Source organism: Brachyhypopomus gauderio, chromosome 20 (genome assembly GCF_052324685.1).
Source record: "Brachyhypopomus gauderio isolate BG-103 chromosome 20, BGAUD_0.2, whole genome shotgun sequence".
In the NCBI taxonomy this organism is placed as follows: domain Eukaryota; kingdom Metazoa; phylum Chordata; class Actinopteri; order Gymnotiformes; family Hypopomidae; genus Brachyhypopomus; species Brachyhypopomus gauderio.
Genome location: NC_135230.1, coordinates 5,282,173 through 5,302,113, shown reverse-complemented (window position 1 = coordinate 5,302,113; position 19,941 = coordinate 5,282,173). Strand labels below are relative to the sequence as shown.

At 40.1% G+C, this 19,941-nt stretch overlaps 1 protein-coding gene across 2 annotated transcripts in view; it reads right to left on the bottom strand.

Moving 5' to 3' along the window:
* Nucleotides 1-19,941, bottom strand: part of LOC143484636 (uncharacterized) — a 328,223-nt gene that overhangs the window by 254,975 nt on the left and 53,307 nt on the right. For both annotated transcript variants that reach the window (XM_076983469.1, XM_076983472.1), the window contains exons 4-5: nucleotides 10,939-11,028; nucleotides 9,785-9,950 (exon numbers count right to left, since the gene is read on the bottom strand). In XM_076983469.1, the coding sequence (XP_076839584.1) occupies nucleotides 9,785-9,950; nucleotides 10,939-11,028 (256 nt within the window). The remainder of the gene's footprint in view (nucleotides 1-9,784; nucleotides 9,951-10,938; nucleotides 11,029-19,941) is intronic.

Here is a 19,941-nt window from a genome sequence, read left to right as displayed (position 1 = left end):
AAAAAAGCAGTACATCGGATGAGGTACAACAGAGCCAACAGAGTTGATGGCGTTCGTAGCAATCCTATTTCTACGAGCAGTCCTCTGTCCAGTTGGAGCAATGTCGGACTGTTGGTCGGCAATGTTCGCTGTGCCTTCGATCCAGGAGACAATGGCACGGGACCACTACCAAGAAATCATGCGGTACTTGCGCTTTGATAATAAGGACACCCGTGCGGAGCGTGCAAAGAGCGACAGATTTGCTGTGATCTCGGACATCTGGCAGCAATTTGTGAACAACTGCATTTTGTGCTATACCCCAGGCAAGGAACTGACAGTCGACGAGCAGCTGTTTCCTACCAAGGTTCGCTGTCCATTCACCCAGTACATTGCCTCAAAGCCGGACAAGTTTGGAATAAAGTTTTGGGTTGCTTCTGAGTTGAACACAAAGTACATGTGCAACGCCATTCCATACCTTGGAAAGGACCCCGATTGTCCCAAGGGGAAAAGAGTGTCCGAGAATGTGGTGATGAAGCTTATGAAGCCATCAGTGGCGATTGCTTTAAGACTGCAAGGGAAGCTCAGCTTCCCCTAAAATGTCAAAAAATAAGTAATCAAACATATACTGTTGTGTGTACATGTCTCTAGCCGGGTTTCCATCCAAACCTTTCGAAAAAATAATGCGCAATTTCCAAGTTTTGGCAGAAAAAAATGCAAATTAAGCCTTGTTTCCATTCATTAAAGTTATGCGAATAAACTTTAGATCACGTGAGAGGACGCCAAACAATAGTGGTTTTACGTCCATCTGGCAGTTACGCATTTTTGCACGTTGAGGTTTTGAAACACTTTTTTCTTTTTCTTTTCTATACATGGAGAACTTAAATTCAATTTTTACTCTCTCCAGAACTGTTTTTGCATGCATTTGCCATCTTTACATCACGATCATGTACAGAACCACATGACTTGAGGCATGATACGTGATCGTTTATGCGAAAAACTGTATCGTTCTGCGTGGAGCAGAACACGGAGGCGGACACAAATGCTGAGGAGAGCGAGATTTATTACAGGGAATTCCAAAAGCAGTGTCGATATAACTGGCGCAGGTCATATTGGGAGAGCAGTCCAAACAAGAAATATACAAAGGCATAAAATGAACAGGGAAAACAACAAGGCAGGTAAACCAGGGGAAAACAGGCAGAACACACGGAGGACGGGAATAACAAAATAGCGAACTCACGCAAAGACAATGAACCGGAATAAACAAAAAGACCGATACGGACATGGGAGACACAGGGACTTTTATACACAGAACTAAACTAGGGACAGGTGATGACAATGACACAGGGGCGTGGTAACAAACGAGGAATCATCAAAACCAACGAGCAGAGCGGGACAAACAGGCAGGGAACACGGACATGAGGGAACCCAGAGTGACAGCTACAAGAGGGGGCGTTGCCCTACGTGACAAAAACCCTTTTCCATCCAGTTTTTTCAAATTTTGGCAATGCGATAGTCTAACATTTCCACCTCCTCCTAGCGTAAAAATCTTTTTGCAATATTTGGGGCTTTTTTCGAATTTTGGTCTTTTTCCATCCAGCTTTTTTCATGCGCATTTTCAAAATGCGCAAAAACTCGGTGGATGGAAAACCCTCTATTGACTAAATATGCGCTACAACGCGCTCAACTTTTGTTCAGAATCAGTTTCTTATCACTGGTAACGACGCAGCTTTCCTCTCACTCAGTCCCGCAGCTTCACGATGCTTTAAACGGTGTGGACGCTGAGCGTCTACAGAGTTCAATAGCGAAGCAAAGAGTTGCAGCGAAATGAGACGAGCCATTGGATAAATGCTGGGCTTTGTCCCGCCCATCGGACACTCACCGTCTCTGGGGCTCTATGGGGTAGTGGGCTGGCCTGGACGCTCAGCTTCTGCATGATGATTGAATGATCTGTCTGAGGCTGAATCCCTTTTTGATTGACAGCGAAATGAGCGAATCAGCGATCTTTTGGTGTAAACCTCCGCGGGAGCATTTAATTTAATTTTTTTTATTTTCATTCTGTTCTGAGTTGAACCGGAGATTTTCCTAATCCTCTTAGCGGCATTTTCTTCGTTAAAAACGACTAGCGACAAATCGAGCTTCTATTTCTGGTGGTTTTTGTTGTAGCTGCTTGTGTTTGGAGACTGACTTCTATCACTCAAGCCGAAATTGAGCTTCCCCTCCTTGAAAGACCAGCATCCGCCACTGGAAGCCATACCTGGGCAAGGGCAGAACTGTAGCCACAGACAATTTTTTCACATCTCTTTCCCTGGCTAAGAAGCTGCTGGAATGCAACACGACTCTGCTTGGGACGATGAACAAGATTCGCCGAGAAGTTCCTTTGGAAGCCAAAAACGCCAAGGGACGTGAGAAGTTGTCAACAGAGGTGTACAGATCCGATGATGTGCTTCTGACGGTGTATGCCTCCAAGCCCAACAAAACAGTTTGCGTTCTGAGCACTATGCACACGCACATGGAGATTGCCGACGACCGCAAAAGGAAGCCAAACACCGTGACGGACTACAACTGGACGAAGGTATGCATGTGTTGGCATTGATAAATCAATTTATCATACATGAATTAATTTATTCAAAATATAACATGTACTTCTTTGTATTTGTTCTTTGCAGTGCACCGTTGACATCATGGACCAGAAGGCGCGTGCATACACAGTGCGCGCAGGAACACGCCGGTGGCCCGTTGGAGTGTTTTATAACATACTTGACCTGGCAGCGATGAACGCGCATGTTTTGTACACGGCATGTACGGGGTCCAAAGAGAGTAGGAGAGTTTTTATGCATGTTCTTGCTGAGGAACTCCATCTTCGTTTCCTACAGGAAAAGGAGTTGAAGAGAACGCCACGTCCTCCGCCTGCTCCTGGAAAGAAGACTACGTGTCAGGTGCAGACAAACTGCAACCTAAACCACAGCATAACCCCGTGCGCTGCATGCGGCAAGTACACCTGTCGCAAGTGTAGGGCAGAGTGTCCCTGGCTGCGTGGCAACTGTGAATATATATCTGAATATATGGAATGAAACCTGAGAATATTGAATGAAAGTCTGAATATATAGAATGAAACCTGAGAATATGGAACGAAAGTCTGAATATATGGAATGAAAACCTGAATATATGGAATGAAAGTCTGAATATATGGAATGAAACCTGACGTCACTTGAGCCATTTTGTGCTTTCAGTTTGTGGTACCAGGTATGGCGGCAGGCTCGTTTGTTTGGCAGCATTTTGGGTACCCGGCAGAAATGATAAATGGCAAGAGAGTGACTGATAAGACACTGACCATATACAAACATTGTATGAAAATAATACACCTCTCGAATTTTGTAACTTCGCGCGTGCCGCGCCTCAGCGCAATGAACAAAGTCATGTTTGCAGGGTTCATACACCTTTATAAGGTGGAATTAAAGCACTTGTACGTCACTTTCAAGGTCCAGTTCAATATTTCCCAGCACGTTAAACTTAATTAAGTTAAATATTTATACATATACTCAAAATGATTTGAAATAATTCGCTTTTAATCACATTATTTAATGGTTGTTTATTTTCAAAACGCCCAATCTTAACGTCTTCACGTTCTCTCATGTTTCGTCCTGGAATTACAAGAGGCTCATGTTTGTTAATGTAATACAAGAGAACTGTTCAGTCAGACAGATATATGTTGTGAAACGAAATAGTTACAATTTCCTATAATACCTGGTACCACAAACAGAAAGCACAAAACGGCGCGAGTGCGTCGAAGACGTCAGGTTTCATTCCATATATTCAGGTTTTCATTCCATATATTCAGACTTTCATTCAATATATTCAGATTTTCATTCCATATATTCAGGTTTTCATTCCATATATTCAGGTTTTCATTCCATATATTCAGACTTTCATTCCATATATTCAGGTTTTCATTCCATATACGTATTCAGACTTTCATTTCATATATTCAGACTTTCATTCCATATATTCAGGTTTTCATTCAATATATTCAGACTTTCATTCCATATATTCAGACTTTCAAGTGGTGAAAGTCTGAATATATGGAATGAAATCTGACGTCATCGACGCACTCGCGCCATTTTGTGCTTTCAGTTTGTGAACTGGGTATGGCGGCAGGCTGCTCGTTATGAGTGAGGCATCTCGTAATTCGGGGAAAATTTCTCCATAGTACTGTTGGCTAGCGTGCTATCAGCTGTGACTGGCCTGATTCGGAGGTGCAGTTTGTATGTGTAATCATACTTCATGTTCAGATTCACACTGAAATCATCAGAACATTACACCAGAAGCGGTAACCGCATCGCGTGATGCGGCACAAAGGGCTTCCACACGGGAAGATAAACCTCTCAGTCCTCCTCAAACTAAACAGTGTGCAGATCCGCGCAGCACAGACTGGTTACCTGCGCAGTACACTGTGTCTGGACTTCCATACTGACTGACAACACGGCGCACATCAGCTGATCAGTGGGCTGCGCAGAGCGGGCCCATAGTTTACATCAGTGACTGTGTTTCAGCCATTCACACAGATATATATGCACTATTACAATACTACTGAATGAATGGCACTGTAAGAATGTCTGTTCTGTAGGTCCAGTCGTATTGCACAAGTAACCGTCCGCGCTGCGCGGACATGCACACTGGTTCGGTTTGAGGAGGACTCTGAGAGTTGTATCTTCCCATATGGAAGCCCTTTCAAATTTGAACATGAGTAAATTTACACAAACACCGCAGCTCCGAATCAAGCTAATCACCGCTGATAGCATGCTAGCCAGCAGTACTATGGAGAAATGTTCTGGTTATTCTGCTTGTAAGCAGTACGCCACCATAGCTCGTGCACTGGTCAGGGTGTTTATCATCTCCTCCATACTGAGGATTGCTGCTAGGGGTGTGACGATACACGATATGGGTTCACTTGAACGAGACGTGACAAGATTTTAAGAAAACTAAAATGACAAATTATATGACTGGACAACATACTTTTATTTAACTGAGTTACACATGCATTTTGAAATGTTTTATTAGAACTCAACATGCATGATGCAAGCATGAACTTAATAAACTTGTCCTACAAATTGAAATTAAAATAAAATTTAATAAAAGTTAAGATATAAAAAAATATATTTCTCATTTTTTCAAGCGCAAACAATACAGTGAGTCCCCGCTTAATGACTGTGTTAGACTGAAAAGTCGGTTATTAAGCATTTTTCGTCGTTATGCGCGACCCCAGATTTAGATACACTTTGATCGTAAATACAGTATCGAAAAAAACGAACAATGTTCTCGTGCACAACACTCCACTGTGCTGCCACTGCTCCTCCGCGCACCGCACAAAATAAAATAAAAAGTCGGTCGTAACTCCGGTCCGTCGTTAACCAGACACGTCGTTAAGCGGGGACTCACTTTATTATGTGCAAAACAAAAAGTTTTTCTCTGTCAATACAGAGTGCAAATAGTGCAAACAGAGCCTGACCAAGTATGTCACTGAATTTGCTGCAACTACACGGCCATGTTCATTTTTAAGAATATTAACATCGCCACACTGCTCCTGATATCCTTTGCTGTCTCAACTTGCCAAAGCGCCTTTCTGTCCCTGCTACCAAGTGAGATATGTTGATCTGAGTACTGAGCTGTGGTGTAAATGTCTCTGTATCGTGCTCGTATTGGCCGCGGTGTACGGCATTATTTTCATACAATGTTTGTATATGGTCAGTGTCTTATCAGTCACTCTCTTCCCATTTATCATTTCCGCCGGGTACCCAAAATACTGCCAAACAAACGAGCCTGCCGCCATACCTGGTACCACAAACTGAAAGCACAAAATGGTGCAAGTGACGTCAGGTTTCATTCCATATATTCAGACTTTCATTCCATATATTCAGGTTTTCATTCCATATATTCAGGTTTTCATTCCATATATTCAGACTTTCATTCCATATATGCAGACTTTCATTCCATATATTCAGACTTTCGTTCCATATATTCAGACTTTCGTTCCATATTCTCAGGTTTCATTCCATATATTCAGACTTTCATTCCATATTCTCAGGTTTCATTCCATATATTCAGACTTTCATTCCATATATTCAGACTTTCGTTCCATATATTCAGGTTTTCATTCCATATATTCAGGTTTTCATTCCATATATGCAGACTTTCATTCCATATATGCAGACTTTCATTCCATATATGCAGACTTTCGTTCCATATATTCAGACTTTCGTTCCATATTCTCAGGTTTCATTCCATATATTCAGACTTTCATTCTATATATTCAGACTTCATTCCATATTCTCAGGTTTCATTCCATATATTCAGACTTAGCAGTCATTCTATATATAGTTTTTTTCCTGAACGGCTTGCCGTTATATATATATATATATATATATATATATATATATATATATATATTGTAGCGTGTCGGCGGGAGTGAGAGTACCAGACAGGTGTTGAGTGTTCATCCTAACTCTTTATTGACACAGAAGGGAAAGAGTCACACATTCACTCAACGTTTTTGAAGACCCCTTTACATAAACCGTTCAAACCAGGTCATCACGCTCCCAACATAACATAACCACGGTGAGCCTAACAGTGCTAAAATAAACAGGAGTAACTGTACGGAACAGACACGTATGACCAAAACACATAATAAAAACCACATAATAACATAGTCCATCACATTTAAACGAAGAACATTAACTCTTTAACGTGCCGCAAGTGCTCATGGGAGGTAGCGAACTCCATGCTCCACCCCTATAACCAGTGGCAACGCCACAATATATATATATATATATATATATATATATATATATATATATATATATATATATATATATATATATATATATATTAGTGGTGGGACTAATTTCGAATAATTATTTACAGGAAAATTAACGCACTAAAAAAATTAACGCATTTTAACGCATTTAACGCATGAGACACTTTTGCACCGTGGAATGTTTCTCAGTGCACGAGCTCCAGACATACAGATTATATGGACGCACAATAAGATGAGCATGATGGAGATGAGTGAAGACGCTACGCTGGTGGATGGGAAATTTAAATATAAGAAACTTCCAGATGGAAGTAAAAACAAAAATAGTGTTATTTGCATTTTATGTAGGAAGGAGTTCGCTTATCACACGAGCACTTCCACCCTTCGTTACCGCCTCAACGCAAAACATGTTGGTACTAACGCGCAGGTCAGTAATGATCACTTAGCTGCTAAATGTATTCCTAGTACGATATGGTGAACAAACGTCCATAATTCTCATCCTGTCCCGGGGTTTTTTTAAGTGAGGAAATGTCCTGGTTTTTAAATTACATTCATTGGACCATTAAGACTGATTAAACTTAATCAAGACTGGATTAAACGTTCGCTAGTGACGCGCGCGACTCCGCACACCTCGCACGAGCGGCGGAGGCGTTTATACTGTAACGTTGGTTAAATACCAGGACAGTTTACTGTTGACAACTCGTCTCTTTTATTTAAACATTAATACAAGCAAACTCACTCAAGAAAAATAACCGAATCCTCTCTCTCTCACTCTCGCTCCTCGCGAACTTTTCCACTCGCACACACAACTTAACTTAAAGAAACAGTAACCCAATAATCCCTTAAGGATCATTACAATACTTTACGCATCACATTATTTGGTTATTGTGAAGAGTGCCCTAAATGCAGAGGTGTCAATTCCAGGTTCAGAAAGTAAAAGTCCTCACCAGGATTTTGCTCAAGCTTGCTAGATTTTCTAATTAGTTAAATCCAGGTAAAATTAGTGGAATCAACACAATCCAGGAAGCCTGAGCAAAATCCTGGTGAGGACTTTTACTTTCTGAACCTTGAATTGACACCTCTGCCTAAATGTGGCTCTGACTGGGGATCACTGGACCTCTGTTAGCAACAAGAATGATCTTGGTGTGACAGCTCATATTATACATGATGAATGAAAGATCCAGTCATTTGCTTTGAGCATGCAGAAGATCACTAGGCACTATGGAGATGCCTGTGTAGAGGACTTTATGCCTGTGGCAGAGGCCTGGGAAATTAAAGAAAAAGTCTACCATCTAAAATGGTATTAAAAAACATCTGATTTACTTCACTTCTTATTCTTCCAATATCATGAGCAAAGCTCCCAAAATTAAACATTTTTGGTCAGAATTTCCAGTGTTCTGAAAACTGTTTGCTTTGTTTTCTGCACTCATCTATTGGTCTGTGTAGTAGACTGGTGAAAAATAAACAAGATGTTGAAGTTTATGCTTATGTTCATTGATTCATTCATCATTCAAACTTAAATTAATATTTCTCCTGTTAAATATTGAAATGCGACTAAAATGCGATTAATTTTGATTAATTAATTACAACGCTTGTAATTAATTCGATTAATTTTTTTGATCACGTCCCACCCCTAATATATATATATATATATATATATATATATATATATTTATATATACACACACACTATTATTTGAACATAACCAAAAATCTCTTCTCTTTCTGTTCCACAGTCGCACAGCATGAAACCCGGTGTCACGGTCTGCCCCGCATCTCTCTGTTTATTTCTTATGGTGGTTGCTGGTTATTTTTCTCATGGTTGCTGGAATTGGATTCCCGTTCTGTTATGACCCATGCCTGTGATATTGACTATGATTCTGGTTTGCCCTTCTCTATCGCTCATCGCTCTCTTCAGCGCTTGTGTCCATATTCTGCCTCTGCGGATGAAGGTATGCATATGTGTGGGAATCAGAATCAATTTATACATGAATGAATTCGTTCTAAATATAACATGTACTTGTGTGCGTGCATACACAGTGCGCGCAGGAACACGCCGGTGGCCCGTTGCATGCGGCGAGTACACCCTGGCTGTGTAGCAACTGTTGGCTACAACTATATGAAGGTACGTTGATAAGTAGGCCTACATACGTAACATATGTGGTGTTATGTATTTTTGTCTTCTGAAAGATTTTATTGAAAATGTAAGGTGTACTTTGAATTGTTCTCCACAGCATCAACGCGTGTGTTGCATGCGGCAAGTGCATCTGGCGAGTACACCCTCAACTTCAAGACACCCTCAACTTTCTTGACATTCCACTTCAAGAAACCCGAAATAGACATCCATGTTTGATCAAAATAAAGTTGTTTTACAGCACCTCCATTACCTGTATTACCTCCATTAATCACTGCTGTGCATCATGTCTCTGTGTGTTGTATTGTTCACCTTGTGTGATATTACCTCCATTAATAAAGGAGGCGCTGTTACACATTTGGATCCTCCTCTGTCTAGTGTGTTCATAACTTGTACCTTGTGCGTGCAATACAACTGCATGCTTTTATTTTGAAGGCAACAGCTGCATTTTGCCATTCTGATAAATGTGTGTGGAACCATTTTTAGAGATGTTGGTCAGCTGGTGTCACAGCACTGTTTGTCCCCGACATCACCGTCCAGGACTCGGTGGTGGACATTTGTTTATTTGTCAATTGTTTTGTTTAGTTTATTCAATGTCTCCCTCAGGTGATGTGTGTTCGACATCAGTAGCCACATCACCACCCTGTTCTGTTTGTGATGAAAAAAAGATTCTGTGTCTTTAATTTCTGAAAAGTCATCTCAAAATTAGGTGGCATAATTCACCTAATGATAATGATTATTATCATTTTATTCATTCATCATATACTGTATATGTAGTTTGTGGTCCACCGTGCTTTCATCCATCAATATTGATTAGTGACTTCAGTAAATCTCCTTGTGTAACAGTGTTATGGTTCACTCACCGAGCTTTTCTACAGTTGGTGACAGCTGGGATGAGTCTCCTATAACCCTCCTCTGATGTGTTGTATTTATTCAGGTTCCACTCATTCCTCACATACTGTGACTGGAGACGCAGGTAGGATACAGCTGAACACTGTGCAGGAGAAAGCTGCTTCTTTGAGGATTTCACTGGAAATATATAAAAATATACTGTAATACAGAGACAGGAACAAATGTCTTTCAAAACTGCCTTAAATAAAGAGCGGCATTAGTGATTTGATTAGCGGATTAGATATTTAAAATCTGATATTAGTAATTCATGAATATTAATCAGCTGCTGGCAATAATCATTCATGAATATTCGTTAGGTATGGAATGTGAGGGCTTTATACTTGATTGTCACTGTAATAAATGACAACAATCTAGAACATACAATTTGTGTGTGATCCAGTTATTGTCATGCACATAAAGAACATTTTTACAAGATTAAGATGCAAGACAAATATTGATATATTAAAGAAAATTAATTGTGCATTAAAATTATGAGCATTATTTCAGGTAATCACACACGATCACACACACATCTTTGACCATCCAGCTCCATTAAAACAGTAAAACATTCATGAGAAATGCCACTGAGGTACCAGTAGGGTTTGTATTGCTGACAGGTCCTGATATTTCATGTGTTAAATATTATGTGAGTGAGTGATCACTGAGTCTCTCATTTCACATCTTTGAACATTTCACATATTAGCAATCTAGAGCATTATCTAATATGGAAATAATAGCATGGCTGTGATTACAGGAAGAATACACACCAGTGTTCTACTAGACCAACTTAGTCACCTAACATTCCTGATATACTGCTAATAGTTAGAATTATATAATTATAGAGCTTTCAGTCAATGATGGAAACTATGGCATTCTACACTCTTCAAAGGGGACTTAAGGTAAACATAATTATATATATAATATATATACAATATACTATAAAATATAATTATAATAAATAAATATAATTATTAATGTAAAATTAATTTGCAGATATTTGGACATTCTGAGTCTCCTGGAATTCTTTGAATTCTTCACCATCATTCTACACACACAGTGAACCAAATATGGACAATATATGAAATACTATAATGTTATTCCTGAAAAATATTAATTATAAATGTACCTTTCCAGATGAAAGCTGCAAATGCAATAATCATAACACCACAAACTGAAATGCAGATGACAGCAATCTTCCATGTGTGAAAACCTTTTCCTGAAAAGAAACCAGATAACTTTAGCTTTACTATAATAAAATGTTAACATACATGAACTATAAAATACATTTCACAAAACCTTTTTATAAATTTTAACACATCCGTGTGTCAACATAAGAAAAGTCACAAGATAAGAATTCATGTTAAAGGCTTTAATAAGCTTCACTGCTATTCATCATTATACAGTCCGATCATCTCTGAAAATAAATCATATATAAATTATCCCTGCACAGCTAAAGATACTGCAGACATTGTCAGTGAGACTTTCATGAGCTTCAACAATAAAGACAGTAAATCTGAAAATGTGTAAATGCGTCAGACACTTAGAAACAGAGAGGTAACATGACAATAAATACTGTTACGACCCGCCCCTGTCTAGGTAGGGGCGAACGAACAAAGAAAGACACGGAGGGGTGGAGGTGAACTGTTAGAACTAGGACACAGACACAAAGGTTTCAGTTGCCATGTTTTACTTAGTGTTGAACAACAATAGACAAACAGATAAACTTCTTATAAGTGGACTGAGGACCGTGCCAAAGGAAATAAACAAAAATAAGACCTCTAACCTACCTGACCAAACCTAACCTCAATAACATACATACATGGCACGTGCCCCTAAACTAGTGTTTTAACAAAGGGTTCCCCTACGTGAATGTAGTGTAAGGGCCCAACTAAACTGTCCACTTATAAGAAAGTACAAACCATAAACATCACATACAAACACCAACCAAACAAACAATAAAGTATCTCAGTCTATTTGCCATCAACATGCCCATCTCTATACTCGTCACGCGCTACTAAAATCTCGTCTCTTGGCGCGTCCATAAAAATCTCCTTACTCACGTCAGTTGATCATAGTCTACGCGTCGAGCTACAATCAAAAGGACTTCACAACTCACAACGCACTTGGTCAAGATCAATCAAGGAAACTCTTAACGCGCGCTACGATTTCTCACAACTCATAACGCGCTGGACGGAAACCTGGCAAGTAAACACTCTTAGCGCGATCTACAATAAAATGTTCTCACGGATCATAACACACATGGTCAAAAGCTGTCTGCGAGGCTCTGCGAGGCTCTGCGAGGCTCTACGAGTCTGTCTGCAAGTCTGTCTGCCAGTCTATCTGCAAGTCTACCTCACCAGTGCGCGCTGTCCTGACTTTAAGACCCATACCACGCCCCGTTAGAGGGCCTAGATACACAACCATTGGCCGGTGCCAAACGAGACGCAGCAGTAAGCGATCCAAATGACCAGGTCCGACATGATAACGCAGATGCCCGTAACAAATACAATAAGAATTGTGTTTATCTGTAGGAGCAAACACCTGCAGACAGGTACTGAAAAGAGTGAGTGAGTCTGTGTGTGTGTGTGTGTACGCCCTGGCACAATGAAAAGGAAACTACATATTAACTGTGTTTTATAAACTATGCATTAAAACCCCTTTGTGCAGTGGCCATTTTGAGCTAATTTTTAAACAATTTGTACTAATACATTTTAGCAGTAGTGATCTTGAAGTTTACATAATGTTTAACATAATGATCATTCAGGATTGGGTAGAAGATAATGTAAAAAATAATAATGTAAAAAAAAGATAATGTAAAAAAAAAACCCAAAAAGCAGTTCATGAGAAATCAGTCATGCTCTGCTTTTTCTGATTCAACAGGATCTTGTCTGACAAAGTACACAATGTTGAGCATATACATGGAAGTATTCAGGAGCTCCACAATATTGTCCACTAGGTGTCCAACACATCTCCATAGTACTAAACACTTATCCAAATGTGCAATAAGACAATGGACACTATACATTAACAGCATGCCAGATTTGTTTTTTGCTAAAACAAAACAACAATGTTGGACATCTTACAGAAAGATCAGAAAGTTCATGCCTATAGTTTCATTACTAATAGGCCAAAATATATTTTAGCTTCCAAGAAGCTAGCTGTTGTGATAGGCCGGGCCAGCCCCACAGGGGAGCCGCCCACTACACTCCACCTCCCATACACTCCCTCAGTCTCAATCACTCCCTTATTAAATCATCACACGCACCTGTCCCTCATCTCACGTCACTCCTTATCAGCCCACAGTGCTGTGCATTCCTTGCGCTGTTCGGACGAAGCCTGCGCGTGACGTCATCCGCTGCATTCTCATCTGCTTCTGTCACCCCGTTAACACTAGTGTAGCTAACCATGATAGTTAAGAGGCTAAAAGACGCAGAGGACAATACTACAGTACTAAAATGCTCTAATACTGTTCATAATGTAATATTTAGTATCCATTATCTTATGCACCACCATTTATTCATATTTATTAATATTTATTCATATCACTCTCAGCTTCCAGCATTCTTCCCAAACAACCAGGGCCGGCCTACACCTTTATGGGGCCCTAAGCAGAATTTCATTTGGGTCCCCCATACAACCACCTCAGCACCTAATTCTTATGTAATTCATAGGCTCATCATGTTATCTTGGTGCTCTTGGGAGACTCCAGGTTACGCCCTAAGCGTCTGCATAATCTCGAGAATTCGAGAATTCGAGAAACCTTTTATTTTCTATGATGTCCTAAAATAAATATCCAGATCAAAATATCTACTAACAAAATAATCCACTACTGCTTCAGTTCTGCCAGAATCAAGCATGTATGCTCTGGACAAGTGTGTTTTTGTACTGTATGCTTACATAGTATTCTCTATTGTTTTGTATTTTTATTGACTTCCTGGTGCACTCTTCCTCTGAATGGGTAACGACAATGACTCCATTACAAACAAGAGTTTATGTATCTTCATAGAAGTTTTTGTAGCAGAATTCTCAGTTGAGGTACAGCAGGATGCAGAGATGAGTGACATCATAAGGACATAGCTTAGTGAACAAATAGTGACTACTGAATGTAACGCACAGGCATATGGAGAGGATGCCGTGCCAATTCGAAATGTAATCGCCAGGGGCGTTGCCTGGGTATGTAAAGATCCGGGGCTCAGCCCAATTATATATATATATATATATATATATATATATATATATATATATATATATATATATATATATATATTAGGGGTGGGACGCGATTAAAAAAATTAATCGAATTAATCAGAAGCTTTGTAATTAATTAATCGAAATTAATCGCATTTTAATCGCATTTCAGTATTTAACATGAGAAATATTAATTTAAGTTTGAATGATGAATGAATCAATGAACATAATCAAACTTCAACATCTTGTTTATTTTTCCACCAGTCTACTACACAGACCAATATATGAGTGCAGAAAACAGTTCAGAACATTGGAAATTCTGACCAAAAATGTTGTTTAATTTTGGGAGTTTTGCTCAGGATATTGGAAGAATTGAAGTACATCAGAAGATGTTTTTTAATACCATTTTAGATGGTATACTTTTCTTAAATTTCCCAGGCCTCTGCCACAGGCATCTCCATAGTGCCTAGAAGTGGTCTTCTGCATGCTCAAAGCAAATGACTGGATCTTCATCATCTATAGATTCATCATCTATAATATGAGCTGTCACACCAAGATCATTCTTGTTGCTAACAGAGGTCCAGTGATCCCCAGTCAGAGCCACATTTGTGGCGCTCTTCACAATAACCTGTTTTACTTCCCTTTCACAATAACCTGTTTTTTTTCCCTCGTTCTTACGTACGAGGTTAAGAAGTACTTGGTGCCAAGAACGTTTTGGGAAACTCACCCCTGGACGGTAGTTCATAACTTGCATCAGTTGACGCAATGTGCAGCGCTTCTTGTAAGCCTTTATCTTCGACCACAGAGAGCGAACAACACAAATAATATGACGCGTCATGTATAAACGCGTGCGGAGTCGCGCGCTACGGTCACTCGCGAAAATTTAATCCAGTCTTAATGGTCCAATGAAGGTACTTTAAAAACCAGGACATTTCCTCACTTAAAAAAAAACCCGGGACGACCGGGACAGGATGTGAAATGCGGACGTTTAGGTCACCCTATCGTACTAGGAATACATTTAGCAGCAAGTTATCATTACTGACCTGCGCGTTAAGCTGGGCGTACACTGTGCGATTTTTGGCCCATTTTCAGCCGATTTTTCACTCGTTTCGGCTCAATCGCGTGTCGTGCATCGTATAGTTTACACAGGTAAACGAGGAGAGATTCACACCTCACGACCAACTCCCGATCAGAAATCGCAGCGTCGCAAGAATATCAAACATGTTTGAAATTCAAATCGCTCCTCGTGAGAGTATCGCACTGTTGAAGCAGCTCCACGAGCCGACTCTCCGCAACGAGTTAGTCGTACAGTTTGAGCTGGAGCTGAGTACACGATTTAAAATATCGTACAGTGTACGCCCAGCTTTAGCTGCAACATGTTTTGCGTTGAGGTGGTAACGAAGGGTGGAAGTGCTCCTGTGATAAGCGAACTCCTTCCTAAATAAAGTGTAAATAACACTATTTTTGTTTGAACTTCCATCTGGAAGTTTCTTATATTTAAATTTCCCATCCACCAGCGTAGCCTCTTCAGTCATCTGCATCATGCTCATCTTATCGTGGGTCCATATAATCTGTACGCCTGGAACTCGTGCACTGAGAAACATTCCACGATGCAAAAGTGTATCGTGCGTTAAAATGCGTAAATTTTTTTAGTGCGTTAATTTTCCTGTAATTAATTAATCGAAATTAACGCGTTAAAGTCCCACCACTAATATATATATATATATTACAATACGTACCCTGATATATAATGTTTAACACTATAATATGTAGTTTTTTTTTTTTAACAAAGGGTGCACAAAATCTGCAGAATGACTGTTGGTGACCTAAAGATAGTGAGCTTGTACTAAAGGACATGGACCAGGTATATTCCATTAGTAAATCCATTCCTCAATAAAGTATGCAAATCAGTATGTCAACAATGGATTTCATGCAACTGTGTAATAATGTAAACAATTCACTTGTTTCTAAATTGTTCTTTTACCTTTTATGACACACAAACAAATTATTGAAAGAAACATTAATAATTATTAGTGCTAAGGGGTCTACACAATTAATACTCTTTAAGAATTACTTATTATCTATCCTGTATGTTTTTGCACACTCTTTCTTCTCCTAACCTGTTCTTTCTTTAGATCAGTCCAGTCCTGATCAGTTCATTTCAGGTCTCTCCACATTTCATATTTCCTCTCTCTCCACCCTCTCTTCTACCCTGTTAAATAGTAATTCAAGAAAGTATGCTTAAAATAAAGCTGGAAACAATATTTTAAATACAAAAGACTGTGCTAAAACAAACTACATCTGGCATTATTTTGCTAGTCTTCATACTAAAAACATGTGTATTTTATTAATAATGTGTTTATTAGACATTGTTTTCCATACCACTTGTATTGTCTTCTCCCATCTCCCATCTCCTCTCCTCTCCAGTTCTCTCCTCTTTTCTCTCCTGTTGTCTGTTCTCCTCTCCTGTTGTCTGCTCTCCTCTCCTGTTGTCTGCTCTCCTCTCCTGTTGTCTGTTCTCCTCTCCTGTTGTCTGTTCTCCTCTCTAGTCACTTTCTAAGTCACTTTGCTTTTCTCCCTCTTCTGTACTCCCTTTCTTGTCTGTGGTATTAGGAAATAAATTACACCACAATACTTGAGATTTGAACAAACTCTAACAAACCCTAACCCTCAACTATTAAAAGTAAATTATTTTTTGTGATATGCTGTGCTGTGTACACTCAATAAAGGATTGTTTATTAGCTGATCAGCTGGCTCCAGTGGAAAACACACAATTTTAGGGCAGTGACCAGGGTTAAGAAACTGCTTTAAACTACCATCATAAAGTATTGTACTAAATTCTGGCTATCCACAACGTCCACCTTCTAGCTAACTAGTTAGCTAAATTGAATTTCATTCATTATAGCTTACAGTCCTACAATCCTAAATTATTAAACACAATTTGAAAATGAAATAGTTATTAGCTTATCAGGTACATCAGGGCACGTTGAACATACTAACTATAACTATAACTAGCTATAACATAACTAGCTATATAAGTTTTTTTTTCCTCAAACCTTCACTACCTAAGCTACCTAGGTTAACTATCTATGTCGGTTAACTAACTAGGTTAGCTAACTAATTCCGAAGCTGACTAGTGACAAGCTGCATTTTATTAAGCACACAGTGGGTTTGATCTGTGTTTTGATTCGGAGACGTGTGTTTTTAACCAGCTATCAGATAGCTCCACAAACAATGTCATCACAGTTTACATAGTTCACTACCGTTACCTTTCTCCAAAATGTCATCACAGTTTACATAGTTACCTTTCTCCACAATGTTATCACAGTTTACATAGTTCACTACCGTTACCTTTCTCCACAATGTCATCACAGTTTACATAGTTCACTACCGTTACCTTTCTCCTTGAAAAAACGCCGTATATCCATTTTCATTCACCGTCAGCTACCTGCAACCTGCTGCCAAAAATGGCTAGAGCGCATGTGCGCTCCCCCACGGGGGTGGGGGTGGGCTCTCCTCCGCGCCCGCAAAACCAGCAAGCTGATTGGCTGTTTCTCCTGAAAGGCGGAACTTTATCCTTGAAGCGGCACTGTGATTGGCGTTAAGAGATTTCCTATTCTCACAGCAGCACTGGCCTCCTCATTAATAATACAGCTGAGCGAAAAGGTTCGGGGCTACTGGATAATCATTCGGGGCTGAAGCCCCGGAAGCCCACCCCAGGCGACGCCCCTGGTAATCGCTACTAGGCAAAAATGGAAATGCAATCCACAAAATGCATTGCTTTTCCATACAAACATGCAGAATACGTGCCAAAATCATGCCAAGAGTCATGAATGACCTACTGCTGGCAGCTGATTCTGGACTAGTGAACATCCTTTCCTCCTTGATCTTACTGCAGCATTCAATACTGTCTGTCATGACACATTGCTCCACAGACTGGAATCCTGGTCTGGGATCACCGACATGGCAATGGCCTGGTTCCGGTCATACCTCACGGACAGGCAGCAGTTCGTTTCACTGGATGGTTTTAGATCAGACACTTTGTCTCACTCCTATGGTGTCCCTCAGGGTTCAGATCTCGGCCCCCTTCTTTTTATCATCTACATGTTTCCACTTGGTGATATTATCCGACAACATGGTCTTCAGTTCCATTGCTATGCAGATGACACACAAATATCAGTCCCACCAGGATTTCCCGGGCCTTTTTTGTGATTGTTGCGGGCTAAAATGTTTGATGTTGCGGGTGTTTTTCAAAAAAATTGCGATGGAAGTTGCGGTGTGTTTTTGCTTTTTTGTGAGTACATTGCAATAGGGAGTAAATGTTGTATGGTTTCCTCTATTTAGTAGTCCATTTTAATTATCTATTTACCTATTTATTCAGGGTTGCCAACTTTTCAAGAACGCTTGGAGTGAGATTTGAACCTGGAGGGGGTGGCGAATGTAAATTGTTGACGGGGGGGGCGGGGTTAGCGAACGTAAGTTGTTACCGGGCGGCCTGTAAAATGGACACAAATTAAGCATTATATCGAGATCGATATAATAGTGGTTGGCCAGAACTAACTAGTAACTCAGATATGGATCAGAGATAAATAAACTAGATTTTTTTTTTCGGCGTGAGAAATCGGATGTGTGGCATGAGAGCGTGTGAAGACGGTCAAATGCGTGAGAGTTGGCAACCCTGATTTATTTATTTATGGGTATTATGCTTCTTATAAAACCCCTGGTTTTAACACTTCAAGCAATGATTTTATTTCTCTTACTCTGTGGTATGAAATAGTTTGGGCAGGAATTATCCCTCTTAAGATTTTGTATGCCCCGCCCCCTGAAACACAGGTCTTGGGACAGAGAATGCACAATGATCCCTCTCACTTTCTTGAAATGATCCCTCGAAGTGCAACAGCTCGGTGGCAGAAATGGACTTTCCGTCTCTTAAAAGACTATGAAAAATCACTTGGAGTGGATGGGCTGGTGCTAGAAATGTTATACTTGTTGGAAATACATGTATGAACCCATCGTTGTGAAACAATAAAACACTGAAAACAAAAAAAAAAACAGTTTATCCCCGCTTTCATGTGGTGTACCGGGATACTGCTTTTCCTGATCTTTCTGCCGTTATTTTCGTCGCTCATGCTGCTTTCAGTCTGGTCCTCTTGAATGTATATACGGAAGTAAGGCGGGAGTTTGTCGACGTCACATCAAGACGACATCAGTGATTGGTCAAATTTGCGGGAAAGTTGCGGTGATTGGCTGAAGTTGCAACACCGCCCTGAATTCGCGGGTTTGCTTGAAGTTGCGTTGAAGTTGCAAATTGCAACATCGCAACTTTCTGGAGGGTCTGAAATATACATCAGCACGAAGCCTTCCAACCCATTGCCTCCTGATGCATTGGTTAGCTGTTTAGTTGACATTAAAAGATGGATGAATAACAACTTCCTGAAACTGAACAGTAATAAATCCGAAGCCATTCTTGTGGCATCACAAGATGCATGGATGCGCACGTAAAGAACGTCACCAAAATAGCCTTTTTCCATCTTAAAAACATTGCCAGACTGCGCCCCTCTCTTACTGACTCAGTGGCGGAGACACTTAAACATGCTTTTATTACTTCTAGACTTGACTACTGTAACTCTGTTTTAATTGGGCTCCCTATGAGTAGCCTCAAGAAGTTGCAGTATGTCCAGAATTCGGCAGCTAGACTACTCACGCGCACCAGGACATGGGAACACATTACCCCCATATTAAAAGACCTGCACTGGCTACCGGTTCATTACCGTATTCCGTTCATTACCATATGGTTTGGCTGCCTGTTACCTTTCTGGCTTACTCTCTACATATACTCCATCACGCTCACTTCGGTCTGCAGATGCTCACCTTCTATCCGTACGCACTGCAAAACAACACGTATGGTAGAAGAGCATTTAGTGTTGTTGGTCCTAAACTC